The sequence below is a fragment of the Anopheles aquasalis genome, chromosome 2, assembly GCF_943734665.1.
Source record: "Anopheles aquasalis chromosome 2, idAnoAquaMG_Q_19, whole genome shotgun sequence".
NCBI classification, from domain to species: domain Eukaryota; kingdom Metazoa; phylum Arthropoda; class Insecta; order Diptera; family Culicidae; genus Anopheles; species Anopheles aquasalis.
This window is the reverse complement of record NC_064877.1, coordinates 46,495,001-46,507,500: the sequence shown is the minus strand read 5'-3', so window position 1 is coordinate 46,507,500 and position 12,500 is coordinate 46,495,001. Positions and strand designations below refer to the sequence as shown.

The window sequence follows — 12,500 nt, the reverse complement described above, 5'->3', positions numbered from 1 at the left end:
TTGACATTCCTTTCCAAGAATTCATTCTAGAAAGATATGCGCCATCAATCATTGGCCCTGATTGGGCACGCGATGGTGGCAAATATGCAAAAAAAACCTGTTTGCAGGACATACATCTGTCAAAGCAGATCGGCCTGGGTGAGTGACGGGTTTGGCAAAGTGCTAAGAAACAAATTGGCAAACTGGCAATCGATTCGTATCAATTTCAATCGATCAGGGAATGCGTACCGTTGCCCAGTTGTGTGGAATCGTATGGAGCGCCACCACCGACTACTATTAGCGGAAATCGTTGCAGTCTGTCTGGTTTCTGTCCGTTGCAGTAGCAACACAGCAGCATGATCGGTCTGGCATGGCGACAAGTGGTCGTAATGAGTTTTAAATTGAAATTGATTGCGACCGATTGCAGTACGTGACCGATTGGCCCCGAGGGCACTCGAGCGGTCAGAAGAACTTTAGTGACGAATCGAATCCTTCATTTCCGGTGGCTAAATGCTTGGACTCTTAAGCATCGCCGCCGAATGCAACAGGTTTGGGAAGCAGTCCTGCAGTTCAAGATTTCACTAACTGTGAAGCTGTTGTCAACGAAACGTTATCAGAAACAATTCCTACGAAATGTTGTGCGCAGTTCATGTATTTGCGAGCATGTTGCCAACGCTGGACGGTGTGTCGCTCACACAACGTAATCATCTTTTCTGCGAACTCGAAAAGGGACACAAAACCGAAACCGACCGTTCACCGCAAAGAACACTCGTGCGACACTGAAAGGACATGAATTCTGTAGAGGAATTTCCCCAAAAACGTTGTCCTTGAATCAGGACGGCACTGGGTGAGTTCGCAATGTTCGAAAACGATTTGATGGCGTAAAATGCAAATCATCCAGGGACCGGGTACAAGGGTAAACGATTCAAATGAATGGGCAAATTAAATCCAAAATCGATCATCTCCCTGTAGTACGGTTTGCCAGGAGCTAGAGGAGCAGGTGTACCAACGGTTCCTATGAGATATGATAACATTTACTTATCAGGATTGGAAAAATAATTCTATTCTTATCGCACCCCAAACCGAGTAACTTGCTCGTTTGGGCTACACACCATCGTCATCACCGGAGTTGCTGCGTAGGGAGAGCTATCTTTTGCCGAAATTGGGGAATTAATTTGCAAGGCTTCTGTGCGTAACTTGGTGAGGAAGCTCCACCATTTTCAAACCATTCCACGCTATGCCAGGTGGGGGGAATTAGGGAAGAGGATCAGGGAATGGTTTTAATAGAATTAATCTCTGTCGGTAGTAGGTAGGAAAAGTAAGCAACATCCGCTGGTCAGATGTAAAGATTCTTCTTAGCTGAACACAACACACCAGCTTCTGGCCGCGGGCTGCTGTTGTTGGTAGGTTTCATGGGACCAGCCCATGTACGTTCTTTTGACATCGTTACGAATGAATGATTTATGAAGTACGAGACGAGGCATCCTTAAAGCATGCCAACATTTGAACGTAACAACATTTGAATGTCGGTAGAAGAGCCACTGGGTTTTTGGCTACATCACTGTGCACTGGATACGTTAATGATGCAATAATACTACCACGACGTCCAGCAAATGATGTGTAGCTTGGTACAGTGGAAAAACAAGAAAGCCCATTACAATTCCGTTTTACGCAAGATTCCCTTCACAGGTTTGAGGTCAAGGCTTGGTTTAATCTTACAGGATATACTCTCCTTCACACATAAAGAAAGAAACAAAATGCATAAATTAAAGTTTCGAAAACTCTTTGCTTTCAGCAAAAAGAGTGTTGTGGAGTGAAATGAAAGTTGGAGCAGCAAGAACGGGTTTTAATCTTCCGAACTAATTTGAAAAAAAAATCTCTGTTCCGCTGTTTTAATCACAGGGAATCTCCTTTGATTAACTATCTTCATTTTGCATCTACTACGGGAGCTGATGGCAAGAGATTGATAGTAGAATTTCCCGGAAAAAAGAAGTCGCTATAAAATTGCTTAGAAATAGGGATGACGATGTGAGCCTTAGAGTGGCGAATGAATTGCCAGTTTAGTGCCGTTCGGTGAGATGAAAAAAGGTCACATTATTTGATTTCCCTTTATTTAATTCCATGGAAGCTTTTATTTGAATCGCCCTCTGCCTGAGCACAGGACGAACATTAACTGGCAATTTAGATTCGCTGTTCGTGAATTTCCGGTGTTTAAAATGGAAACGCGTAAATTTAACGATGTACAGCTAGGTGAAGCAATTGAGTTTTGGTTTAACGATTATGATGACGATGGAAGAAGTGAAGTGAATGCCCAAAAGAGAAGACTTCCTGAGCAAATTTGCTCCACTGCAAACATCGCAGTGTCTCGTTCCAATTTTCCACCGAAAGCCCGTTGACATCGATCAAGTTTGACGTTTTGATAAACTTTTATAATCATCCGTTAATGCGATACGCCGCCAGCGAACATGACAAACACAAAGAGAAACTCAATGGAGGGGGTGGGGGGTTGGTTAGTCCAAAGTTTGTTTGTTTTCTGTTACTATGACGCTTAAAGATGGTAGCTGGCGATTAAATAGCTGGAACCGTTTCCTAGAAGATGCCGTCAATGGCGAAAGTTGAAAACTCAACGGTTGAGGTTGTGAAAAAATTGGCAAAGAAAGGTGGAAATTTCCCTCGAAATTTAGATAAAAAGTAAGGGTGGATTGCCCCCGAATTTCGGTGCAGCAGAATGCTTTAATCCACTCTTAATCCTCGTAATTGTAGCTGGCAGCCATATTGGGTCACTCTTATGTCCTGACAACAACACTCCCCCGATGATCGTTAAGGGAAATCTCGGACAAAATCCCAGAACCGTAGCAGAATGTTGAAGACATCATAAAAACATACTCTTACATTTCGCGTGAGTGGATCCCGGTCTCGCCCCCCCCCCCCCTCCGCCTCCGACATCGAGGCCACCTTACGAGGCCAAGGGTGCGTTAATGATGGGAAACGAAAACATCTTTCTGCACCATACCAAGCCGCCAATCCAAAAAAAAAAAAATATGATGCCCAACCACGACGACGGACAGGGGCGAGCACGCAGACGGTATACTCGTGAGAATGAGCCATATGAACTGGCAGCGCTGGCGCTAGCAGCTATTCCAGCGACCGGACCCTTCAATCTGAAACCAATCCAATTGTATCAACGGTAGAAATGGAGGAAGCAAGCATTACTCTCGGTTCTACTTTTGCTCGTTCCTTCTGCTCCGGTGACTATGGCACCGACACGCTGGTCAGCATCCTGCGATTGTTTGGGTGTCGGTGTCTTGGCAAATCTGTCCGAATGTTCTGCAGGCCATGGCGAGCCGCAAGATAATGTTTTCAGCATTCAGCAACTCAATTTATGATACCGCCAAATTGGCTTTTCTTCGGAAGGAATTGGATCGAATGCGAATGCGTCAACGGTGGCGAGCTGGTGAAGTACGTTTGCTTTGCTTCAATATCCTCTTTCAGCGAGAAACAGCACAGGACCCGGGGACCGCTGGACTGCTCTGGCCAGTCCTGCCGGTAGTTCATTCAATTCACTTCACAGATGTAAACGATTCCTCGGTGTTTCCTTTAGCATTCGATAGGGAAATCGACAACGATACAACAATATCACCGCAACCGAGCGCAACAGGATATGAAACCTTACGTCTCGAATCACAAGATCGCTTGCGTGGAAAACAATAACCGAGAAATAGCGTTGCGTTGAAAAGGTGGTTTCGAAGGAAGTGGCCAAGTATTTTCACAGATGGTTTGTTCCTCTCCCAAGCAGAGGGTCACAGGTTGTAGCAACATCAAGGATAATACTGAACGAACACATTGTAAAATCCACTAAGATAACTCACCGATTGGAGCTACAGTCCATTCGTCACAGCGATGAAAATAAGCCTTTAACCTTCAACCACAGGACAAGATTGTGAAACTAAACGCTATTCAGCGGCCACTAACCGGACCGGATGTACACATGCTCGTGTCACGTCCAACTCGTCCTCGTTGGCGCGAGAGTCAAGGAAGGGCGCAAAGCTTCTTCCAATGCCCAATCGTATAAGCATATTTCTCTTCGGTTTCTTGCCGGAATGCGCATCTTCGTTTCGTTCGCTCTAAGCATGATTGAATTTCCCCAGCGAACAAAGCGCACTTCCTGCTCACCTTTCCTTACCCCTACCATCCCATCCGAGCCCACCGTTTGGTCAACCTGGACGAGCCTCAGAGCCTGGCACTGTCAGAAAACGATTTATCGTACATGGTCAAAGGGCTGTGAGTGATATACACTCACACTGAATAGCCAACGTTCCCGGCTCACCTCATCAATATATGGCATCGAAAAACGGTTTACCTGAACTGGCATTAAAGAGCTTCTTTTTTTTGCTGGATTAATGCTCCGAACCACATTCGATCTCGCTTGACTGGAACTGCATTAAATCATACATATATCTCACTTGAAATGCCTAATGCGTTGCATCAACTCAATCAATCTCGATACAAACCACAATCCACCAACAACCATCCACCTCGTTTACGGTGACTCATCGAACGGTATTTGTGGAAATTCCATCACAAAACCGACGGGCGGAGGAGCTGTTTAAAGAGGGGCTGCCTAAAGGGTGCGTCGGCAGCTAGTGTGTCTAGCTAGTGAACCGATCGCATTAGCTATCAATTTCGCAGTATTTTCGATAATGGAGGCGCCCAGCGGATCGTAATTAAATATTCAAATGCACGCCTCGGGTGTCCTCCCTTGGGTGGCAACACGTTCATTAACCTCTTCCAAATGACTGAGCACGCGACTGGGCCGAGATGTTCTGCGTAACGATATTTGCCAGTATTCAATTTCCCAGAAATTCCAACACTCCGGCTCAACTTCTCGGCCGACTAGTTAGACGCAGGCATTAGCATGCTAATTTTAGAAGCGCATCTCCATCGAACGAAGGAATTCCAATTTCTCGATATCAGTCGAACCATGCCAACACGCCAATAGTTTGAACAGAAATTGGAGACCCTGGAGACACCATTGAGACGACATCCATGGCCGTGGGCACCTGAAGGGGCCTTTGGGGTTTCACTTACCACTTGTAACTTGTGCGTTCGTTTATCGCCTGCAATAACTTCCGATATCCTAAACCTTAAAAGCTTGGGCACAAGTGAGTGGCACTTGAGTTTTCGGGATCGAATTCTATTTCGCGTTAATATCCATTGTTCTACGAGCGTATAATCGAGCGAACGAACGAGGAAACCGAACGGCACCGGTTTGTTTGTTTGTTCATTCGAAAGTGTATCCAATTTCACGTGATTCCGAGTACCGAGCAATACGCATATTGCTTCCCCGGTTGAAGGTGTTGTCCGCAGTCACTCCGGGGAAATGATGTTAATCCTTAACTTTTGAAATACGTCATCAAACGCGTCCCGATTTACCCGTAGTTTCCACTTGGCCAGTTGGCTGCCGCTCAATGCTTTAACGATGTAGCGTAGCAATGTAAACTTAATTAATCACTTACGGCACACCACCTCCACGCGCGGTCGATGGGCTCCATCGCACTTTGATCGCACCCGAAGGAACCACTAGCGGCACGGCTGTTGCTATCGTATACTTGTTGCTTGTTACCAGTGGCCGCGGAGCGTGCAGTGCGAGTTTTCCACGTGTTGAGGCGTGACTCAACCGTTTAACCTTTCCGTACAAGCGCCGGTCGGAAACTGAGCAGCCAGCTGAACCGGCTACCGTGCTCTACCGTCGTCCAGGCGGTCGTGGCGGTCTTTTGCATGATGCTGTTGCTCTCTTGCTTACAGGGTGTCTCAGAAAAAGTGACACCACTTTTCAATGTGCTTTTTGCATTCAGTGGGTAATTTTTAAACTCGAAATAGTTCACTATCAGCTGATCATTTCGCATGTTGATGATTTGGAGATTTTAATGTCAGTCGCAAAATTGAACCGTTAACCAGTAAAGTTACCGAGTGTATGCAACAGGTATTTCTGATTTTCCGACAGACTAACCAGCCGAACAGCATGAAACTAATTAGGTGACTTTCAGTTTGAACAAAATGTATATCAATCCTTACTACAAATTAAAATGTTTACTGTTTCTCATTCAATACTTAACTTGGAAAGGTAAAAAATAACACATATTATACGGCTATTGATTTATTCCTCTATCTTTTATTTCTATACTTTTTTTACAAACATTACAAGAATAATATTCTCAAAATGGTCGAGTAATTCAAGAAACGGCGAAAGAATATTTTTGCATGAAGCAAAATGAACTGTTACCACTCAGAGAGCGAGAGAGTGGACCACACGGAGAGTCGAGAGAAATCGGAAAATGAGAGTGAGCCAAAAGCAAAGCTGAGGGAAAAACAGAAATAAATTGATGGATTTCTAGTTGATGTTAAATTGGTACGTTTGCCTACAACAAAACAATTTAACTGTCTTTTTGAGGCAGCAAGAGAGACCGCACCGTGGGCTATGAGAGCAAGATTCGGTTTGCCGGTACCGGGAAAATTGCGGGAAATCGTCTCCGACAGTCGCTGATGATGGCATTGCAAAAATTCGCTTTTCCTACGTTGTCGTGTTGTCTGTCTTGAAATCTTCGAACTATACAAAGCGTTAGTTTGCTTTTCGTTTATCAAATTGTGTGCCAAACCTTATCACAAGTCATAGTGAAGCGGGTTAAAGAAAATGATACTTTGAAAGCCGTCCTGCGACCGATTGAGTCGTTAGTAAACGCTACATGAATGACAATACAGAAGTTCAACAGGTCAGTTGTCTTGTTGATCTTAAACTAATCTTCGAACTGAATAAAAAGAGTCTCATAATTATAAACATTAAACAGTTGTACCTGCCAATCAGTGCTTGCGGTTTTTCCAGCGAAATTTATGAGGTAGCTGATTGAATATTTCATGAGGCGCTATTTTTATGTGAACTTGAATATCTGCGAAAGTGTAACTGTTTGAATAGCTGCCGCAAGATGAAGCAAAAAAGAAAACGAAAACGTAGCAGAGAACGTTGGAATGGGTGTGATGACAAAACAATAAAAATGAAGAAAAAATAGTCCGCCGAGAAAAACCCCTCGGATGGCCACATTAACGGCAGTTTTACTCACTCACTGATGGTCAGCTAAATTAATGACCACAATGTTTGCTGCAGCTGGAATCAGTTTGCATTGGATGGACCGTGGTTTCGTGATCTCATACCAGACCGATTTGTCGTAAGGTCTGCTCCTCCGTTGTACTACCGATTGTTCCAGTTACAAGGGTGCAAATGGGATGAGTTTATTAATCATTAAATGCGATATTAAACTCCACGACCCGAATCATTCGGTGCATTATGGGGTTTGCGTAAAACAACGTCTATTATAGGCGTCTTTTATTGACATTCTGATTATTAGTTTTAGGGTTGGAGGGCTATGGTTGCACAATATGAATATGGAGCGGTGTTGATCTGTCACAGAAGATTCTTCATCCGTTCATGATCGAGAATGCTCGTTCTTCAAGTCGGCATTCTAAAATTTCTGCATTTCTATTTGAGCTTGGCTCAAAACTGATGTTTAATGCTAAATGTTCTGACGTTTAAAAAATTCAAATGTCTGCGGTGATTTATCAATACGTGATTTACTTGGCTTCGTTGGTGGATGCATACGTAGTTATTTTTATATGGTTGGTCCTTAAAAATGGTTTCAACTTCATACTCAAGGTGTCCGGCGCCTAAACCCCCGCAATGAGGGATGTGATAAGATCCGTAGAGATTATTAAAGGAGCGAGAAAGAGAGATCATTAATCAAGAATCATTTCGGCGAAGAAGTCTCTGCTTCCCTAGATCGTCACGAAGCGATCGCCACGTGGACTGCCACGATGGAGGCGCACTAACACGCTATCATTTCGATAGTCGTCGGAAACGCCACTTTGGTGAGGGAATATGGAGACATTTTACTGAGCATCAAGAAAGATTTTTTGTTAGAGTTAATTCTATAGGTCCTGACACAAATTGAGACCCCGCAAGTGCCAAAGAATCTAGCTCATAACGGTCAACGCAAAACGCGCATTCTAACGTTTAAAAAAAATCTGTATCATGATCATTTCTCTCCCGATTGATGTGATACTTCCAAGGAACTCTTTTAAGGGGTTAGAGATTTAGGGAAAAGTATTAAAAATAGTTTACCTCCAAAGCTTTGTTTGTTAAATCCTTATGACCATCGATTCGTGCGTTGTTCTGCACTCTATTGCTCTCGCACTAACGAGTGTGCGAGAAAAACAAAACATACACTAGCGTCATCTAGGTGTCAAATTGGTGAAGCTCAATAGGAAACGGCCGTCTCAAACGGGAAACGTGGGCGATAAGAGAGGGGGTGGGGTGGCGCTTATAATTTTCCTTGAATCCTGATTTTCTCCTGAATATTCTGTGATAGTTTTACACCAATCGAGCAAGAAATGACAAAGATACAAAGTTTAAAAGATAGCCCGCTACTCGTAGCGGGCTTCTATTCGCTCACATATGGTTCTCCCGGCGAACAACGTTTTCATTGTGCTGGTTGAAACACTACATCATGCCACATATGCTCTTCACTTACCCATCCAGCAGCACCGAATGTGCGAAATGTGATATCGATAAAAGATTCAAGTCCGCACTCTTACTAACGCATCATCTAATGATTTTCCAGAAAATGTATAATGATTTATTCAGCTTATTTCCAGTACTATATGCAATAGATGCTCCTACCATCCCGTTCCATTCGATACTTTTGGCAGATTGGCAATTGGGTCTCCGTAATGTACGACATGCGCCCACCCTCCGTTCGAGCAGCACGTTTGATTGATTCATTGGGCCTACGCCGTCAGCTATGGCCGACCGCAACCTCCTAGTGCGCCTAGTGTGCCTCAACCAAAGGCGATGAAAGAGACTGAATTTTGCGAACGCGAACATTTACTGGCACACGCCTATCGAGAAGAGTATCAAGCTGCACATTGTAGTGATCTACACCGTCTCTACAACCTCCTCTGGAACAATGTCGGTACAGCAGTGTCTAAAATTATATCACGGGTTCTCGTTTGCTTAGCGACTTTTGCCGGCACTAGACGCAAATTTTGCTTTATCGGTTATCGTCATTAATTTGTCCTCTTAGTGAATAAATACTTTTCATCCTTCGAAGTACGCTTATCTACTAACCGCTTACTAACCGTTAATGACGCATCGATGCATGTGTGTGTCCTCTGTTGATCTTTTTTAACCAAAAAAACAGCATCAGGAAAAGGCATCCAAATGGAGTGACAGTACAGACTTGAATACAGACACGCCTCAATGTTAATCGCGGCGAAACCCGCACTCGCTACTCGCTTGATCACTGGCCAAAGAAAACATTCTGCTTACAAAAAAAAAGGTATGAAGTATTAATAATTTAACAAATCGCTTCCATTCCCTGCTCTCACTGTGCCGTTCTACACTTTGATGACGCTCGCACTAGCGACATACAGCTATTCCTTTTCGTTATGTTACATAGTCTGGCTCGCGTACAACATAAGATAATAAATTACGCCCCTGCTGCACCACCGTTGCTTTCTCTTCTCCTATTGTTCCGATGGTCTTCCGAGTTCCGAGCCCCTTTCCGCTACAACTATACCTATAACATCCGTTCCTCTCTACTCTCCCGGTCCCGTCCAGTCCTGACGTCCTGTCGAAAGTCCACATTGTCCCAATCTTTGATATAACTCATCAACGATGTTGAACTGAAAATCTTGCCGGAGCGTTTCACAAACATTCCAGCACGAATTGCTAAGCAGACCGAACTTATATGCTAGTGCGCAAACACACCACTGTTGCTGCTACTGCTACTACTACCGCTACTAGTGTACTCGCTGTTACAGGCACATTACTACTGCGGGCGTGAAGCTGTGGCCTTTTTGGGCGGGTCGTGAGGGGGGGGGGGGTCGGATAAATAATTTAAATTCTTCTTCTTCTCGTTCTTCTTTCTCCGGATCCCGGTTGGTGGTCCGGGAGGGCTGAATGTACACTTTTTACAGCATGAACATGGTAGGCTTGATGGAGGGCTAGTGATAGAGCCAGCTGGGCGGAATCAGGTAGTCCTTGATGGTGTAGAGAGACTTGGCGTACCAGTGGATGCCCTCGTGGCGCGGTAGACTGAGGCTGTCGGTTGCACTGGCCCGTTCGAACAGTGACCACAGCTTCTCGACCACGCGGTACGGCAGGAAGCTCAGATGCGCCACCGTCTGGCTGTCGATCAGCGCGTAACAGGACGCAGCGATCGTATCGACGACGATCGTGCCTTCGCGCGTCAACGGTGCGTACACACCGTCCGCCAGCATGGCCGCTATTCGGTGTACCCGGCGTGGCTCGAGCACACCCTCGCGGTGCACCAGCACGTGGTCCCCTTCGCGGACGAGGTCAGCGAAGACGAAGCGCGTCTCGGAGCGATCCTTCCGCCACACCATCACGAGATGGGCGGGCGTCACCTTGAGCACGGCCCCACCTTCCGCCTCGATCGTAACGAACTCGCGCCGCTGGTGCGTGTCCCGATCCAGGAACATCATCACCTCGCTGAACACCGTGTGGCCGGACGCATCGATGGCCTGCACCTTCTCACCGATCCGCAGCTCACTGAGTCGCCTCCGGGTGCCGGACTCCGTCAGGACGGTGCTATCGCCGGTGAAGCAACCGCTCGCATGGTTCGACTGCGATGAATCTGTACGGGAAGGGACGGGAAGAGAAACAAAATGGACGCAATTAATAATGATCCAATCGAAACGATGCACAACCTACATTTCTCTCTCTCTCTCTCTCTCTCTCTCTCTCTCTCTACACGCGGACAGAGAAACCGGACGATCGGTCGATCCCATCGATCGACATCTCGTCCTCGTCTGCCTCGATAGCCCTCTCGAGGGGTCCGCTCGGAAGGAGGTTAATGAAGGAACACAGTGAAAGGGCGAAAGGCGAAGGTGAAGCAAGGAAAACGAAAGGTGAAGGCAAAAGGAAGAGAGAGGAAGCGAGGGCGACTGCGGTCGTGGTGGAACTAGGATACGTGGCCGGCACCCGAAGCGTGACCCGAAAACAAGGCTCACCGCGCGGCGCCATGCTGTGGTTAACATATTTACTATCTATTGATTTATTACACCCCAGAAATGAAAAAAAAATCCCCCGAAAACCCTGCCTGGCCCGGTCCGAGATGCCCGAGAACCGTACAGTGAACAGCGTTCCCACCACCGGAACGGCAGCGGCGGCGACGGCGGTCGCTTCTTCTTCAACCGATCAACCGATCGAACCCAGGACCGATTACCAGCCAATCGGTCGGTAAGATCCATTGTTGTGGATGCCGAAAGAGGGAACCGGCCATCAATGGTGCAGCCGTAGCCGTAGCGATCACATAGCGATCACGTTGTTGCTTGCTTCCATTGCCGGGAGTTTAACCTTCGGTTTACAAAATGGAAGGCAAATGGAGGGCTTCAAAAGGTGGTTGTTTGGTTCATTTTTGGCTGAATTTTCTTCAAACATCTTCGACGCTAAAATTGCTTTTGCAACCGAGAAATGTCCGCCAGAAGCATCGCACGATGGCGGTATTACATGGTTCATCAGTTTTCTTGGCCTCAGAAAAAGGGACCCATTTGTCAAACATCTTCAGATCGGCTGATCGGTTAAGCTGATTGATAAGTCGTCTTCACGAGTCCACCAGCGAGCGAGTGAGTCAAAATTGCACACAGCGAATCGGTTTGCCGAAAGGAATGTCCACCACAAACTGTCCACAGCAGCGTCCGGAGGGAATTAATTTAATTTCCCGGAGCGTGAGAACTGCCGCTTGGCTCGGGCAGTGGTTGCACCTCGTCGCCTCGTGCCTTACATGAAGATACAAAATGTGTAAATAAACAAATTCGGGCTTTGTCCATAGTCGAGTCCCCCGGTTCGTGTGCTCGGTTCTTGCGTGTGAACGCGAACGGAACGGCGATCGTCGTGCATTCCCATGCAGGCGCAGTATTTATTGTTGTATTGCCCTTCGTCTCTTGGTTTTTTTTTCCTTGGGGTTGCACCGCTTCCAATCCACAATCTCAAGCGATATGGCAGCCCATCACCACCACCACAAAGTATCGATAGCTCGTTGCTCATTCGGATCGTCTTTCACTTCGAAGCGATCCTCCACCGTTATCATGTTGGCTTTGCAGCTCTCTGGCAGCCGGATTCGCCTCTGTAACTCGATCGAAACGAACATACGGCAGTGCTCGAACTGTATTTCAGAGGTTTCCCGTTCGATCGCGCATTGAAGTCGTTCGTTTATCTGGTGAAGCGTCGCTTCTGCGGTAGTCGATCGGTTGTGTGTTGAGCGTCTGTGTGCTAGCACACGTGTAGTTTTCACTCGCCTGATCGCTGATGATCGCCAGCAAACCATCCAAGAACAGAGAGCAGACAAAAATGGAGAGCGTTCAAATGCAAAAAAAAAAAAAACGTCGGCATGAGACGGCACCTTTTTTCCGTGGTTTCGTGAACCGCCACGGTAAACATTCGGCGGTCC

The 12,500-nt window shown here is 46.2% G+C and overlaps 3 protein-coding genes across 5 annotated transcripts in view; all 3 read right to left on the bottom strand.

Annotated features, from left to right (window-relative positions):
• The window catches only part of LOC126573144 (uncharacterized), a 9,040-nt gene extending 3,371 nt beyond the window's left edge, over positions 1–5,669 (bottom strand). The window contains exon 1 of one of the 2 annotated variants that reach the window (XM_050233033.1): positions 5,068–5,669. The gene's annotated coding sequence lies outside the window, so the exon portion shown is untranslated. The remainder of the gene's footprint in view (positions 1–5,067) is intronic. The other variant, XM_050233034.1, reaches the window with a different exon arrangement.
• Positions 1–12,500, bottom strand: part of LOC126573143 (uncharacterized) — a 197,868-nt gene that overhangs the window by 94,448 nt on the left and 90,920 nt on the right. The window lies entirely within an intron of this gene.
• Positions 8,635–12,500, bottom strand: part of LOC126573125 (protein hedgehog) — a 206,355-nt gene continuing 202,489 nt past the window's right edge. For both annotated transcript variants that reach the window (XM_050233009.1, XM_050233010.1), the window contains one exon: positions 8,635–10,685. In XM_050233009.1, coding sequence (XP_050088966.1) covers positions 10,033–10,685 — 653 coding nt within the window. In that variant the 3' untranslated portion in view covers positions 8,635–10,032. The remainder of the gene's footprint in view (positions 10,686–12,500) is intronic.